Source organism: Brachyhypopomus gauderio, chromosome 18 (assembly GCF_052324685.1).
Source record: "Brachyhypopomus gauderio isolate BG-103 chromosome 18, BGAUD_0.2, whole genome shotgun sequence".
NCBI classification, from domain to species: domain Eukaryota; kingdom Metazoa; phylum Chordata; class Actinopteri; order Gymnotiformes; family Hypopomidae; genus Brachyhypopomus; species Brachyhypopomus gauderio.
Window position 1 is genome coordinate 11,535,660 of NC_135228.1, and position 18,130 is coordinate 11,553,789.

Below are 18,130 nucleotides of genomic sequence, written 5' to 3' on the forward strand. Positions count from 1 at the left end.
ACTGGATGCCACAGCACGAGCTGTCACACGACCACTGTGCTTTGAACGAGACTGGACTGAAGGGGGCGGGGCCGGGGGGAGGGGCTATGTGCTCATTTGTTGGTTTGTTGTCTCCCTGGTTGTCATAATGTAGCCAGAATTCTTCAATGAGAAAAAAACAGCTCAGATCTTTAGAAGCTCTGGCCTTGACCCCGCCCCCCTGTGGCACACTTGGCATTCATTTTTCTGTTGCCCCCCCCCCCCCCCCCCCCCCATTTTTTCCCCAGAAAAAAATTGCAAGGGATCATAGCTGTTCTTACATAGGGGCAATCTGATCAATAAATTATGACATACATTTTTAACACTACTTCAGTGTTTGTCAGTGATTTCCACTGCACTGATACTCGAATCACAGTCAGAATATTGGGGTAGCGGCAACAATCTAAACATAAACCTTAAAATGAAAGCCACGTGCATCACATAAGCACGTAAAGACACATAGACATTAATGGTAGTGGTGTTGAAGACACCACTTGCAGACAATAGAATGGAGGGAAAGTACAGCATGAATACCAAAAGATGTCTTGCCCTTTTACGAGTATTTGAGTGGCTCTGTGTTCTTGTATTGCAGTTGACATCAAAGAGAAACAGGAAAAGCTTCTTTGCTGTTGTTTTCATACATCATTATATGGTATCATCACCTTCTGATGTGTCTAGACAACAGCAAAAACGTGTGATTCCATGTTAAAAAGACAGATGACACATGAGACCCAAGTAAGTGTTTTAGTGGATTAGTGGCGAGCGAATGGGATGCGAGCTTGAACTCTCATCCTAATCCGATCAGAGAAACCCCCCCCCCCCCCCCTCCCGCCATCCAGACCAATCCTGGAGGTTCTCCGGGAAGCGAAGTGGACCTGATTGGTGCAGAAGGTAGAGGAGGATAGGAGGTGGGAATGTTGAAAATGGGAATAAATTTAGTCTTTAGTGTTTTTGTCAGATTGTTGTTCAATTTTAGAGATTTTATGAAGGTATAAATAAAGTATTTTTGGTCCAGTAAGAAATTCTATCAAGGAATAAGTGGTTGACAGACGCTCAAAGAGTAGTGTTACAGCAAACATTTCACAAGTAAAGCAGATGCACTCAAATGCACTCAAATGTGGAAAGTGATCTCACATGTGGGCTTGTGGAAGACAAGCATTAGGTTCCAAAACAGGCTTTTTCTGTAATTACCAGATATTTTTTTGCGCTGACAGCACACTAAGTGGCATGTCCACTGTCGAAGGCTGAGGTTGAGTAAGTATAGTGTTTGGGTGGGGCTATCTTAGGAGAACCCCCCCCCCCCCTCCCCCGCCCCACACACACACACCTCCACCCCACCCCACCTCTTCAGCAGAGGAAGCCTAAAATAAGGCTGAGTCTTCTGGGACAGCGCAGAAGTTCAAAGGGAAGAGGAAGATGGTTGAAAACAGACACGGGGGCTGCTGAAGAGGATAAATAAAGCTCTCCGAAATCCGTTATTAACCAGGGATCTGGCTGACCTAAAAACACAGCCCTTTTCTGCTTGGGTATGAATGTGTCACACAGAGAAATGCTCCATAAAAAATCTTTACTTCATTTGTGAAGAGGGAACATTTTCAGTAGGTGCAAAAGCAGCTTACCTCAAATAAGTCTCTGTGTGTGTGTGTGTGTGTGTGTGTGTGTGTGTGTGTGTGTGTGTGTGTGTGTGTGTGTGTGTGCGTGCGCGCGCACATGCCATGTGTCAGACTGCACAGGATTAAGCTAACATATGCTGTTGTGTGTAATGTTGGACTTTGATTGGCACCAGTTCTTTATAATTGGGAGGTGAGGGTGAATATTGATGTGTTTGTACTGTACATGGTTATTTGCAGCTCTATACCAGGTTTGTGGGGAGATGCTCCTTTGTGCTACTGCTTGCAGGGTAAATCCCTGTGGAGTGTGCATACGTTTACAATACAGAGTGAGCAGGGGTTTGCATAATTAGTGCGCTAATATGAACTAGTGTGCATGTTGAGTTGTGAGCATATCTGAGCCTGGTGTGAGCAAATTCTGTTGTGTATCATGAGCGATTGTGTAACCTAAAACCAGTTTTTTATGTGTGAATATACTTGGACAATAAAGCCTAATCCTAATTCTGTTCTACAGTTTTTGCCAAATACCATTGTTATCTGTAAGTTACAGGTAACGTGACAGGTACTGTCCAATGACATGCCAGCTTTTTTTCGAAATCTGATTGGTCTGTAAGCTCATTGGCTCCAGCTGTTGCCCGTTCTGGCATTTGCTTCAGGTCCTTGTCGTTGTCATTTTTAAAGGATCTCAAAGGAATTCTAAGGCATGTGCTTTGTATATTAATCACACTTGATGCAATAATAAGTTAATACGATGAGGTATTGAGATTTAATCGGGCATGAGTGCTGGCGAAGACTTCAAACAGGGCTGTGACGACCAGTCACTGTCCAGGCATAAAATTCATCATGGTGAAACTGCATTAGCGACGTGTCGTTAGTTTAAGAAAGGCGCGTTGGCCTTGTAGCCAAATTACTATTTGGAGAAGGCAGCGTGTCTTTTAATTGCCATCATTTTATCTCAGTGACAGGACTGTCGGGCTTTCAAACCATTAATAGTGCAACATGAGGTGATCATTCGTTCAGATGGAGCAATTTCAGCGCGTTAAGACATCAGTCAACACGTCGGCTAACCGCCTATTCCATTCTACATGTGGCACGGCCGCAGTGGTCATTCAAACACCCGCCCTGCCGTTGCAAGGAGCACGTAAAACGCCCGCAAGGTCCATTACGCTGGTGTGTACAAACAGAAGTGAAATCGGTTCTGTTTAGCTTCAATCTCAGTGTAGTCCGAAGGATTTTGGAGCCCCGTTCATTGTTATGGAACAGCTGCGCGCTTTCAGTTTGACTTGCGGCCAAGTCTCATACTTCCTTGAAAGACGTTGTTGTTCTGTGAGGCCCTTTACGGAAACCACATGTGTTTTTCTCTTTTAGCCGCCCGCTTTTTGAGAAGCGCCCGGGCAGCGTTGCTCAACCGGTCGCGCAGGAGCAACGATGGGCATTTCATGTAAACAATAGCGTTAGAAAGCAGGGTGAAGGTCAACGGCAAACTACGGAAAGGTCGTTGGTCCGGGCCCTTCGGAAGGTTCCCGAGCAGCTCGCCTCTCCTCCGGCTCTCTTTGTCTAAAAGACGCGGAGGAGGAGGAAACTGAGCGTGTGCGAACCCAGCGCAGGGCACAGTCAGGAGGGCAGAGACAGGACACTGGGGAGGCGGAGGTCCTCCATTGTTTCAGAGCGTCTACAGCAGTCTGTTATATCGGTGTTTTGCCAGGATTTGTTCTTCAAGACTCAACACAGTACTGTGGGAAAGGGAAGCGTCTGTGTTAATGACATTATCCACCGTATACATCAGTCCACCATTACACGGTGTATTACATATAATGGCTTTTATGAGACTATGATAAGAGTGCAATTATCTCGAGGGTGATACTGTATTGCACATATTTTCCATACATATTCTGATTTGTGGCGTCCTAAACTGGTCAGAACTAGTCAGGAGTTGCCTGTTGAATCGTGGGAATTCAGTTAGTCGTCCACAGAACGTGCATGTTTGAAACACCTGAGCTTACACAGCACCACGTCACTTCTCACTGGGTGATTTACTTATTTCAGCCCTCAGGGGTGGTGTTAGTTCTTCAGAAGTCAAAAATATGACTTCTGTACTAATGTTAATGTAATGATTGTAGGTTAACAATGGAGACTTTATCATCTGTGGCGTCATTTTCCTCAGGAATTTTTAAAAAAATATATATATATATTTTAAAAATATTTGTATCTTTGGGCTCAGATTTCCACACATGATGTCATCATTGTATTTAGCACCAAACCATTTAGTCAGTGCTTTGATCCAAAACACACAGAGTCTAACAATCTAAGAACAACAGTTAATGGAAGAATACAGTCAGCCAAATCTCCCCACCCACCCCACCCACAAAGCAAACACAGAAAACAGCTAAATTTGGACACTAGAAATATTGTACTGGAGAATCAGCAGGAGGAAGTAAATGGGTCATGTGACTGAGCAGGTCCCTTACGTGGTTGAGGGTGAAGCATTGCTGTGTACTCTCATTTATTTGAATTCTTCATCTATTCCTTTTGTTTTTATTTAGATTTTATTTTATTTAAATTTTTATATTTTAATTTCAACTTTTCCTATTTAAATCAACCATAGCTAACCTTTACTGTAATAAACTGTTTTTGTAATGTTTTGTTTCTTTGGCAAAACCCTTCCTGCTGTGATAGAAGAATAATCAAGCTTATATCTTGAGATCTAAGTCCCTGTAAAGCACATTGAATTGACGATGTGTAGTAAAAGTGTTACACAAACACATTTGCCTTGCCTTTCCAGATGCTATCAGTTGGGAGGTACTGGTTTGGAGCTTTAGTTTGATGGCCAAGATCTAGTGGGCTGTATCAATATAAATCAAATAAATTATAAAAAATATCAGATGAACATTAAAATGTAGAGATACCACATCTCCCAGTACCTTTCGTGACTACACAAAGGCAAATGCACGTGTGGGATTTCGTGCAAACTTGGTTTGCTCACCATGAACAACGACAAGCAGACGTTACGACACATGTGTCTGCACAGTGTGTGCAAGACCCCCCTTTGGTTAGCTGTCATCAGTTGAAGTAGGACTTGGTGAGTGGTGATGATCTGATAGTGGTGCATGGACTCACCAGCTGTAGCTCTCCACACTCCGTGGGCCCCTGGTGCTACAGTCACCCTCTCTTGATGCGGGGGGTTTGTAATTACCCGTTTCCCATGCTTGGGGAGGCACTGTCAATTTACTACTCATTGGTGCACAGAAATGACAACGCCTTCAGAGCGTTACAGTAGCGCCGCTCTGCTGGGGGATACTGGAGAGGGCAAGATCCTGAGAGGGGAGTGGAGGGGGAGGGGTGCAGCAGAGGGCAAGATCCCGGGGGTTGGGGGGGGGCAGCAAAGGGCAAGCTTCCACCCCTGCATGCTTGTGGCCCTCTTGTGTGGGCTCATTAAATTTGGATTGCTGGTGTTATTCTGGCTGCCCCCCTCCTGACTCACTTCTGCATTACCCTGAGGCACTGTAACCACCCCCACCCCACCCCCCACCCACTTCCCCCGCACATACACTACACAAAACAGCTAGCCAGTGTTTTTAATACCTACTGCACCCTTAAAGGCGGAAACCAAACCCTGTTTCTGGAGTTCCGCGAGTCCTTTACTGCAATTGCACGGTTTTGATCTTTGCTGCCGGTTATGATTAATGCAGTCATCCATCCCATACGCCTTCTCCATGAAGGTCTGACCTGTTCTTTTTCCGGAACTGCCTCTAGAAATCCCAGCAAGCACAATGAACCATCTGAGATGTTTCCCTGGAAAGGGAAGTCTCAAGGCTGTAGATTCAGGCTACGATTTCTGTGGATATATATAGGCTGCCTAATCCCCCCCCCACACACACACATCTCACCGCTACAATGCGAATGCACACCCACTCCTAACACAAACCCACGGGGATCGCCCACCACATGCCCTGTGAGTGTGCGAACGCTCCTTCAGCCCAGCGCTTAACTGTTTACCTCGAAGATCCACCGTATACGGCCCGACTCCCACGCAGGCAGAAACTCCCGGGTGGAGACATAAAGCCGGCGCCGGCGAAGCGTGGACCGCTCCAGATGCCGCCGCGTCTGCGGACTCTTCCTCCCGACGCCGGTCTGAACGACAGCGGGCCGGCGTCTTCAAACGCCGCTTTGCGCTTTGTGTCTATTATGCGCCCGAGTTGTTATTACGAGCTCATTAATACCAGGGCCCTTTACGACTCAGTTGGAGAGGGGACGCTGAAAGAGCCAGTTCTGCGCCATTAATGTAAAAGAGATTTGTTTTAATGAGAGTCCTTATGTATTCTCCCATTATCCCGCACACATCCCCTAACATGAGTCGGCTGGCTAGTCGCGTTCACTCTGATCCATCAGCTGCTCCTGTTGATTGATTGATACTCGTAATAGACTGTCCAGGCCAAACCAGAACAGTATTTACTAGGCCATTTACAACAAAAAAAAAACAAGAAAAAACATCAAAGTAATGTTGCATATGACATGAAGAAGAGGTTAATATCACAGTCCCAAATTGTTGTTTATTAGTTTAACAGATATAATTATCTATTGCATACTTAGCGCGTGCAAAAGCCTCATTCTGTTCATAATTAAGCAGGCATGTTAGCGTGCTCGATGTCCAAAGAGGTTTCGCATCGACGGTTAAGTGTAGCGGCACCCACGCTGCCTCCCAGCCCGCCCGTCTGTGTTTGCTTATTTCATTTCCGATGCTAATGCAGCACCTTCAGCCCACCAATGCTGGGGACTGCAAAATGAAAACACTGAGGAAGCTAGACGAAATAGGTCGTTTTCGCTTACACACACACACACACACACACACACACACACACACACACACACACACGCTTAAGCTCATAAAGCATCCGACAGCTACACATGTCAATGTGGACGACTGGAGTTGAGGAGGCCTGACCCAGCCACTCTGTCTCCTATCAAGTTCTGACACTGGCGCTCTTAAACCTGCAGGTCCCGTGGCACAGACCCCCGGCCAACCACCGGCGCCAGGCTGGCATCGTCCGTAATTGGCTGGCGTCGTGGCGCTGGCATGGAAATGGGCGGAGTCGCGTCGGGGAAGCCTCCGAGTTTGGCAGGTGTGCGTGTGCGCCTGCTGAGCACCAGCCATACTCGGTGCCCTCTGACCTCTCCTCCGCGCATGCGAGTGGCCAGATGTTGACGTGATGGAGGAGGCTAGTGCCAACACACAGGGTGCTGTAGTGAAGAGTCAGGTGAATAGTGCCAGCACTGTAGTGCACACTGTGCTGTAGTAGTTAGGACTCTGTAATGTGTAGTGTATAGTGTGCTGTAGTAGTTAGGACTCTGTAATGTGTAGTGTATAGTGTGCTGTAGTAGTTAGGACTCTGTAATGTGTAGTGTGTGTGCTGTAGTAGTTAGGACTCTATAGTTTGTATTGTAGAGTGTGTAGGGTGTAGCGCTGCGGTAGTGTGCTGTAGTATGTAGTGTTTATTGTGCAGAGTGTGTAGGGTGCTGTAGTGTGTAGAGTGTGTAGTATGCTGTAGTGTGTAGGGTGTGTAGTGTGCTGTAGTGTGTCGAGTGTGTAGTGTGCTGTAGTGTGTAGGTGTGTAGTGTGCTGTAGTGTGTAAGGTGGTGTAGTGTGTTGAGTATGTAGCATTTAGAATGCAGTGCTGTAGTGATTTACCCTATATCTTGCCATTAGTAGAAACTGCAAATTAAATTCTTGAAGGGATACATTAATATATGACTCCATGAATACACAGAAGTAAGAGAGAGAAGGAAAGTGAGAGAGTGTGTGAGAGAGAGAGAGAGATTCAAATTGCATTACAGTGAGATGTTCAAAATACAGAGATGTATTCAAAATTGTAGCGAAGTGACGTTTCCAGAGAAACAGGACGTTTTGGACAGAGGTCCATCAACTGCTGCGTCAGCAAAGCTCTTCTGAATCAGGAGGAGGTTCCAGCACTTTGCTTGCACAGCTGATGAAGGACCTCAGTCCAAAACATCCTGTTTCTCTGGAAACATTGTGCACATTACTATATATATATATATATATATATATATATATATATATATATATATATATATATATACACACACACACATATATATAAGTACTATATACATATATATTTATATACAATACAATTTATATACACAAAAACACTCTTTTTAATGCATGTGTATCAGTATAATATATACTGAACAGTTTCTATTAGTACAGTTACAGAGAAACATTTGCCAGCGTTCACAAACAACAGCCAATCAATGAATGCCGTTGCGAATCACTGCAGTGCACAATTAACTGAAGCCTTTCTCCTCCATCTCCATCTGCGTAGCGTGGGCCTGTAAGAGGGCGATACGTGGGGCGGCTTGTGCTGCACTGTGGTGGCTGGCATTGATCTGCCCCCCCCCCACCACCACCACCAGTGCGCAGGGTTATTGATAGTGAGTGGCTGTGTGCCGGGCGTTTACAGCTGCAGTGAAACCCAGAGAGTGGCTGCAGCACCTGAGCTCAGCAACCTCCCTACTCCCCTCTCCCCACACCTCCCCACTCCCATCACCTCCCCACACCTCCCCACACCTCCCCTCACCTCCCATCACCTCCCCACACCTCCCCTCACCTCCCATCACCTCCCCTCACCTCCCATCACCTCCCCACTCCCATCACCTCCCATCACCTCCCCTCACCTCCCATCACCTCCCCACTCCCATCACCTCCCCACTCCCATCACCTCCCCACTCCCATCACCTCCCATCACCTCCCCACACCTCCCCTCACCTCCCATCACCTCCCCTCACCTCCCATCACCTCCCATCACCTCCCATCACCTCCCATCACCTCCCATCACCTCCCCACACCTCCCCTCACCTCCCATCACCTCCCCACACCTCCCCTCACCTCCCATCACCTCCCCTCACCTCCCATCACCTCCCATCACCTCCCATCACCTCCCATCACCTCCCCACACCTCCCATCACCTCCCATCACCTCCCATCACCTCCCCACACCTCCCCTCACCTCCCATCACCTCCCCACTCCCATCACCTCCCCACACCTCCCATCACCTCCCCACACCTCCCCTCACCTCCCAAAACCTCCCCACACCTCCCCTCACCTCCCATCACCTCCCCACACCTCCCCTCACCTCCCATCACCTCCCCACACCTCCCCTCACCTCCCATCACCTCCCCACTCCCATCACCTCCCCACACCTCCCCACTCCCATCACCTCCCCACACCTCCCATCACCTCCCCACACCTCCCCTCACCTCCCCACTCCCATCACCTCCCATCACCTCCCATCACCTCCCCACACCTCCCCACTCCCATCACCTCCCCACACCTCCCATCACCTCCCCACACCTCCCATCACCTCCCATCACCTCCCCACACCTCCCCACTCCCATCACCTCCCCACACCTCCCCTCACCTCCCATCACCTCCCCACACCTCCCCACTCCCATCACCTCCCATCACCTCCCCACACCTCCCATCACCTCCCATCACCTCCCCACTCCCCACACCTCCCCTCACCTCCCATCACCTCCCCTCACCTCCCCTCACCTCCCATCACCTCCCCTCACCTCCCATCACCTCCCCACTCCCCACACCTCCCCACACCTCCCCTCACCTCCCCACACCTCCCCTCACCTCCCCTCACCTCCCATCACCTCCCCTCACCTCCCCTCACCTCCCATCACCTCCCCACTCCCCACACCTCCCCACTCCCCTCTCCCCCCACTCCCATCACTTCCCCTCACCTCTCTATTTACCGCAATCCCTGCAGTCAGCATCTAGCCATCCTCGCTTTAATATGCACATACATCTGCCCACTAACACACACAGGCTCGCGCGTGCACACACACGCACACACTCAACCATACACACTCACACACGCACACACACACACACACACACACACACACACACACAACCATACACACACACACACACACACAACCATACACACACTCATGCATACACATACACACACACACACACACACACACACACACCAGAATGATGTGTCTTTGGCAGGGAACAATGGCTGTCCAGCATCACAGAGAATTCACTGCCCTCAAGGGCGGCGTGGAGTGAGCTGGGGCGGCGTGGGTCACTGACTGTAATACGGGACACCAGGGACAGATCCTGGATCTGTGCTCTCGGCCCTACAGTTTGTCTCTCACGCCGCCATTTTGCGCAGGCCTGTCGCAGATGAGGCTCGATAGCCGAGGCTGCTTTGCGAGGTGGCAGAGCTACCATGCATCTCCACACACACGTGTGTGTGTGTGTGTGTGTGTGTGTGACGGAACTGACGGAATACGGGAACACACTCAGATGGCTCGCGTGTCTCGTGAGGCAGAAAGCAGTGTCTCTACAATGGCTCTCACATGTCTCTTCTTGGCAGTGAAGGCAATTACAGTTTTTTTTTCACCCACTTTGAAGTCTCTTTTAGAAGAGATGACACCCGGTATCTCAGGGTAAACATTTAAAACAGAGTTTGAATTCTCTTTGAATAAATGAAGCTTTATGTGACATTGTGGTAGTATTTCTTTGATCAGAAGTGAGAATTGCATTTCTGTTCCAGTTAATGATAGTGAACGCTTATACATGTATATTTATATATATATGTCAATTGTTATAAAATCATAAGCCTATACAAAATGAGTAAACATGGAGCCAAGATTATAATATAATATATAAATTATAATATGAGAAATGTTCCCTAATATTGGCTCTGTCCCAAAAAACACAGCAGGATCCTGCTGACATCATCAAGTGACATCTCTATTTTTGTCAGCTCAGAATTTTAAAATTCAATCCAAGTTTACATTTTTGCCACTTTTTATAAGACGTGTTGTCACAAAATCATTTATACAGACAGTCTGGGCTCAGGTCACTAATGAGCAAGCCAAGGTGACAGTGGCAAGGAAGAGCTATCCAGCAACCATGGCGACCCATCCGTCCCTGGTCCAGGCCGGATGCCATTGGCTTCCCTGTCAGAAAGACAGCAGGGCCGAGCAACGAACTCCGAGCAAAGCTTCCACCACTTTGGCTATCACACAGCAGATCCGGATTCTTTCCAGACCATTAGACAGGAAGTCAGGCCCGGGATGTTACGGAGGCGGTCTGGCGGTGCGCCCCTCCCAACCCAAGCAGCCCCCGGCCACTCCGCATTTATCCATGATAAGAAGCGTTTCATCCGCGACCCCGGGAGGCACATTCATTATTCCCAAAGAAAATCCTCCCGTTTGATGCTCTCAGCACAGTGGGGTGGGGGGTGGGGGGCAGGTTATTTGGCGAGGAGTTGAGGGGGAACTGGGGGGAAGGGTTGGGATGCAGAGTTTAACCCAAAAACCCAGTCAGATTAATTTATGTATTCACAGATTTTATTGTGCACGTTAGCGTTCAGCGCGCCCCTTCCTGAACAAAACGGCATTCCGAATTCTCAGGCTCAGATTTGCCGATATGCTTCGTGGAATGTTGCGCTCCTCAGTGCAATTTCTTCCATCTGTGTGAAATTTAGGGATATTGACTTTAGTGCAGGGTCAGTAAGCGTACACTGGGTTTGGGCTTTGGCCGGCCGTGCCTGTACGGATCAAGCCGTACCCAGTCCTTCAGGGACATGCTAAGAGACCCCTCTTACGTTTTAATGTCCGGTTGCTCGGTTACAATGATAATGAAAATCAGATTGCACGATCTGGCACAGCTCCAGGAGTTAGGAGATGCTTATCCATAACCTAGCGATCCTCCCTTTCACCGGAGGCATGTACTTATCAACGGTTGGTTTCTCACCGGAGAAAACAAAATGGTATCTAAATGACCCATTAACATAGTAATGGTAATGTTGCTTCGACTTTTTTTAATGACGCTCCCCTGACGGTGTTATTCATTACAGACTTAATGTCACTAACAGTTTTACTATGTCTAGCTTCGAGTGCTCGTGTGAAACAAAGACCTTTGAAGAATTACAGCGTGTGTCGACACTTCTGTGCTGACGTTCTATCAGGGCTTGCCAAGCGAACGCAATTTCAGACCAAACAAATTAATCCATTGGTAGTCATGCCCGTGGAGGTGTGTGACATGGGATAGCTGTTTATAACCCCAGGAGAGAATTACATGGTTGGCAGTGTTATCGGTCACATGTTTGATTAGCAGAAATGAAAAAGCCATTTAGTGGAGCAAAAAATGGCATGAAACTCGTGGCTCGTGGCTGAGCACGAACTGGTCCGAGCATAAGACTGAACCAATCTGATACCATCAAACTGGCTTAGCTCCAGTGCAGACCTGCGTATTGAGACATTGGGATGGTTTCCATTGAGATTTGGGATTTCCATTGAGCCAAGCGTGAACAGATGACCGTCTGTGTGTCCACTGAACAGAGAGGGCCCGACCTGCGTGATTCTCCCAGAGCCAATCTGTCTGATGCCTGTGCTTAAACATTACGGTCATGCAGGTGTTGAGCAACTGATGACATGGGACAAGCTTGCGTCAGCTGCATCCCACAGTCTTGGTGTTTCCGGAATTGCATCGTTTAGTTGTTTGGGTCTTATGCGACTGTAGTGTTTGGGTCTTATGCGACTGTACAGTTTGGGTCTTATGCGACTGTAGTGTTTTGCTGTATTGTTCACTGCAAATGTTGTTCACTGGATACCCATATTTATGACATCTCTTGCGCTATTGTTAATGTATCTCTCCCAGTACTGTAACTTAACCGTCTCTTTCATCCATGTACAATCTGCTTGCGTTTACGCAGCCTTAGTAGAAGAGGATCCTATGACCTTAATTTTGAGGATTCTTCAATATGTCATATGAAAAAATCCTTTTCAAACCTCAGCGCACATATGTGTCTTCAATATACCATCAGATTACTGCTGGCTACCCTCCCCACCTGGCCTCCCATGGTCACCCAGTTCTTCTAGTGTGTGTGTGTGTGTGTGTGTGTGTGTGTGTGTGTGTATAAAATGAGTAAGAGGACGAAAGAAGTGTCTCTCTTTCAACAGTGTGCGTGTGAGATATATATATACATATATACATACATTTCTTTTTTTGTTTTGATCCATGTGAAGGATCCATGTTGGAAAACAGCTATGTTCCTGGATCCTTTGTCTTTTTATGGTTGGTTTTTTAATTTCCTGGCACATTCCTGCTGCCTTTCAAGCATGCAGTGATGAAACTGTATCTTGCCTTGTTTAATAATCACCCCCCCCCCCCCCCCAATGCCCTCTGCACCTTGATTACGGGCCAGCCTACGATTCGGCAGCAACTGTATCCGCTGGGCTCTAATTTTAGGCTTTTCATCTCCTGTTGATGCTACGCACTGTGGAGACCACAGAGAGATTCAATCTCCACCACAATCACCAAGTGGAAGGGCACCCTGAATCTGCAATCTTTGATCTGCACATGTAATAATAAGACCAAGAAGCGCTTGGGCTCTGTGATAAATGCGCCCCACCACCCAACCGCACCCCTCCCCCCTCCCCAGCCAGCGTTATTATTCGGGGTGGATTTCTGTTATCGGGGGACACACCTTCGTGCAGCACGCCGACCCTTGACCTCGCCAGCTTCATCGGCTTCCTGATTTATCGTCTGGCAGCAGCGGAGTTCCAGCGTCCGGGCTGGTGTAGGCTCGTAACCTACAGCATGGCTGGACGTGACTGAAGGAGAAGAGGACACAGGGAGCGAATGGATAAAGAACATCACCTTCCTGAGTGGCCCAGGGTTCGGATATGTGTGGTGGACGGCAGTGGGGAACCGCCAGGGCCCTCTACGCCCTCTCAGAGGGCCTAAAATATTCTTAAAACATAAATATATATATAATATAATTTATCCAATTTTATTTTATCTACTTACAGTTTGACAATGGACATCTAAACAATTGCAAAAATATAAGCAAAAAATTATTCACCCGTGTCTATTCTATCTGTGTTGGAAGGTGAGGGGTTAAGTCTCACCTGTGTGCCTGTGTCTCCCCCTATCAGGACTGTGATGCCCGCTGTTCGTTTACAGAGGGCCAGGCAGTTATAATTCAGTGTAATACCAGTTTCAAATGACTGTAAAATTGACCAATCATATCTTCCCTCTTAGTGGGCGGGCTTAACTGTATGGTAATTTCCGCCCGCTGTGGCGACGCTAACTGGCGTTAGCGTACCACCGCTAGCTAGTTTTGATTCAGTCCTTTGATGTCCTCGTGCGCGTTGTTTACATATTCCGCTTCCGAGGAACACGGAGCTGTGAACCTTATTTTGTTGGAACCTTATTTTGCTTAAGAAGTTATCTAGTACAGATATTATTGTTTATTGCGTTTCTAATTTTTATTTTTTAAATTGCAGTTAATTAGGAGAGGAAACAAATTTTTTTCGGGGGGTGGGAGCAGGCCCAGGTATAATGGTCACGGTTCGCTACTGGTGGACGGTGGCTAAGGCATTCTCATATGACTGCATGGACACAGCCATTCAAACATATGGACACTCCTGTTCAGCACGTAGCTATAAGGCCTACTTTCAGTAACCAAGACGGGAGATTAAATATCAGTGGTGAAATTCTGCTATTGGTATTGAAAGACTACACTGCCCTAAGCATTTGCCAGAATGCATTTGCCAACAAAAAATGAGTAAGAGGACCTTGCGATGTGAGTGCCTGTTTCAACAGTGTGCATGTGAGATAATGTCTGTGTCAGGCTGGCTATGATCACAGGACGGAGCTTGTGCAGTGCCTCTTCACTCGCCACGCCATCCACATTAATGAGCTTCATCCCCGCGACCCACCCGTGTTTAATGTGTTAATAATGGCCGGGGAAGTGACTCGCTAATAGCTCTTGGGCTACTGAGCTTGTGAGCCTCTTCGTCGTTCAGGGCAGCGGCCTCTGTGCGCCGGCGCCTCCCGCCGTTGTGCAGAACCTCAACAAGCTCGCCGTCGTCATCAAAGTGGTGCTCGCCAAACGAGTCCACAGATCGTGGAACGAAACGCGGCAGTTTGTTTCAGCCGATAACAAGGTAGCCTCCCGCTCGCCCCCGAAGCATTTGCACGTCTCTTTCGATGTTTTAATTGTGTTCGGGTTGCATTCCCGACAGAATGTTATGCCCCCTCCACCCCCCACGCTACCCTCTCAAGATTACGATGAAAAGCACCAGGAAAAGGAATCAGAAAATTGGATCCTCCTGAGGCCTAATTAGGTCAGCATGTTTTGTGAACTCATTCGGAATTCTGCTTCTGTGTGAGGAATTGGAATATGATTTAGATAGCCTATAATTATTTACGCCCCTGGCTCTGCCTTTCGCATGCACTACACCCTGGACCTGAACACTGAGTGAAGGCTGTGAGAATATTCGTGTCACTGTGTGTAGCCCTTCTAAGTGGGTGTACAAAGCATCCTGGAGAATGATTCACAAGGAGCACAAATTTGGGAAAATCTGGGTCAGACCCCATCATATGTTCAACTGTTACAGGATATGATACGTCAGTACTTGTATAAGAAAGAGAGAGAGAAACAGAGAGGTCTCAGCCTGTCCGTAAGAAAACAGTATCTGTGCTAGTGCAAGAGCCCTTACATAAACATTCCAAGTCTGAAAGAACTGCCTTTAACCCAGAACACGACACCCCCATCTGTCACTGTGGACCAGTGTTTGCCAGGCAGGGTCCCCGTGAGTGGAAGACCAGTGCAGAGCCTTCAGGGCCAACAAGCTGTCCGGGTTCCCAGCGTTCGGCAGCCAGCAACCCCTACTGGCTCCGTTCACCAGATTCAGCGCGATTGATTAAACGAGAGCGTCTGGTTAAAGGTCTGCGGCAAAAAACGCAGGTTAGGCGCGGCTTTGTGTCGAACATGCGGAGAGCTACACTCGCGGCAGCTGTTAAAGAGTTATGGAAGTGCAAACGCATTTACATTTACTACGTATACTGTCATTTCAGTGCAGGAATAGCATGTTCGCCCCCCCCCCCCCCCCCCCCCACCCGGTTCTCGGAAAGGGTTGTCATGGAAACCATGCCCTTAAATTCTCCACACATATAAAAGCCCATGGAGGTGTGTCGGGAAGGAGCGAGAGAGAGAGAGAGAGAGACAGAAAAAAACCAAAACAAGCTAACGTTTTCGCTGTCCGATTCTCTCACTCCATCTCTCCGTCTCTCCGCTCCCTCCCTCCACGCTCGCTGCGTTTGTGATGAGCTCCTGAAGGAACAAAGGGCTTTATTTGGAAGTGCTCGGCTCCATCGTTGGCCGCGTCCGCGCGCGCGATCGGCGGCCACCGCACACGCCGTCGGGAGCCGTTTCGAGTGCTCGGCACACCGCGGGGTTTACGAGGACGCAGCCGCTCAGAATCGAGCCGATACAGCACAGGTTGTGAATATAGTTGCCTGTGATAGAGTGGGAGAGAGAGAGAGAGAGAGAGAGAGAGAGACAACTGCAGTTAGCGCAAGCAAAGATAGTGTTCTTTCTTTTCTCGGGAAGGATTGCATAGCAACAGTGAATCTCAAAGCCGGAGAAACAGATGCATCTGCTTGAAGAGGACCAAGGAAGATGTGTCAAAGGTAGGACTCGATCGCGCGTGGTAGGGTTGGAATCAGGGCTTTTCCGAGCAGGCAACCATGGGTCCACAAGCCCATCTGACCCACAGCTGATGCGCCCCCTCGCATGGATACCCGCCCATAGTCTCGGCTATGGCGTCAGATGCTGCTGGAGAGAACACGATCTATGGCCAGTACTCTTATTTTGAAGCAGTGGCGCGAGGTGGAGGAGCTGTGGGTTAGCTGAGGACAGGGGGTGGAGAGGACTCATCTTTCCTTCCAGCTCCAGACCTTCTCGATACAATTTGTTCTTTGGGTGATCGATTCCTGTCGAAGAGCTCACGTCTGAAAGCTCCTCTTCTGCCCACGTCAGTTCCAACCAGCAAAGGAGCTCAAGGGATCTAAACAGGCTCTTATTTACATAACCAAGCATTCAGGGTGTGGGAGCTTGCTGCTGGTTATCCCCGAGTCGCTATTCCTCTGGGTCTCAACCTAATACCCCCCCTTTCCTTTCCCCTTACCCGTCGATTGTGGGAGAGCCATTAGACACTTCCTTCTATGGAACACGTCCAGTATGAGGGCTCTCGGAAGCAGCCCAGAGTCTTTTGTGGGATGTGGGTCATTCGCGGTGAAGTGCGTGTGAGCTACTCAGAGGGAGCTGCTCTCCAAATGCGGGTGAGAAAGCCAAAAAACGAGGAGAGCCATCTGGGAAGATGCTTGCAGCCCTGCAGACAAAGCGTCTGTAGTGACCGGTATCATCGTCTCTCTTTAGGAAAACAGACAGTGTTGCTTTAGGGTCATTATACCGAACTATATCTAAGTCTCCTAAAACACAGCTAGCATCAGGTGTTAATTATATCTGTTTGTGTCATGAGGAAACCTTGCAACCTTTTATTGTATTTCTAAACCTTTGAAAGAATGCTGCTGTTTACAGCGTGTGGGCATTTCACTGGCGTCACTGTCAGATGTTAATTCGAGAACATTTCCTATTCCTATCAAATACAGCTGTTTCTAATGACGACAGAATCGTCGCCGTCTTCCATATTCACACAGTCCATTCTGTCTCAGACAGGAAGGAGCGATCCCTCCAAAGTGCTTGCATGTGTGTTTACTGCTGAGGTCCGGCCGTGGTTCACCACGTGTGGACGTATACACACGGGCTAATCTGACAAGCAAGTGAAGCTGCCATCATGAAGACAGGAACAACTTCCATTTCATTGACTGTAGACTCATCTCATCTTAGGAAAAAAAGACCTACTGAGGCGTGTGTGATCTCGGTTTGGTTCAGTGCTAGATGGTGTCAGTCCGGCACCTATAAAGGAGTTCGTCTTGGCTCTGTTTTGTCTGGAATTATGGAAGTAGGTGATATTTGGAGAAGGGATTTGCATATCAACGGTGTGGGGGCAAACAGTGACGTGGTTCTGAACGGGGAGGGGTGGTGGTGGTGGTGGAGGGGGCCATGTCACAGCGTCGCCTTTCATCGCGTATGACACAAGACGGGTGCCATGGCGACCCTGGTGAACTCCTAGACGGAGGGGGTTAATCAGGTGGTATGAGTTACTTTTCAGCCATGCTGTCACTGCAGTCTGCTCAGGATCATTTGAAATGCAGGCAGCTGAGTCTATACTGGGATACAAGCTTGACAGGCAGACACCCCCCCCCCCCCCCCCCCACCCTGTCGTTTTCATTTTCTTTCAATTTTTTTTTTACCAGAGGCTGTGCCGAAACTCGACATTCCTGCTGCTCATGTATTGAATTTTACACTCTTTCTCCCCCTCCACCACCAGCTGACATCATATCCACGGTCGAGTTCAACTCCACCGGAGAGCTCCTGGCCACGGGGGACAAAGGGGGTCGTGTTGTGGTGTTTCAGAGAGAACAGGAGGTAAGTATACAGCCCATATGGTAACAGTAGCTGGGGCGCCATTAAATGGACAGGGGAGGTGGGACTCCCTGCTGAACTCATTATTATGTGCCTATTTCAGTTTTGCTCACC

At 48.3% G+C, this 18,130-nt stretch overlaps 1 protein-coding gene across 3 annotated transcripts in view; it reads left to right on the plus strand.

The window, feature by feature from the left end:
* Positions 1–18,130, plus strand: part of ppp2r2bb (protein phosphatase 2, regulatory subunit B, beta b) — a 57,503-nt gene that overhangs the window by 26,902 nt on the left and 12,471 nt on the right. For 2 of the 3 annotated variants that reach the window (XM_076979321.1, XM_076979322.1), the window contains exon 2: positions 17,922–18,019. In XM_076979321.1, coding sequence (XP_076835436.1) covers positions 17,922–18,019 — 98 coding nt within the window. Of the gene's footprint in view, positions 1–15,725; positions 16,159–17,921; positions 18,020–18,130 lie in introns of those variants that run through there. The other variant, XM_076979323.1, reaches the window with a different exon arrangement.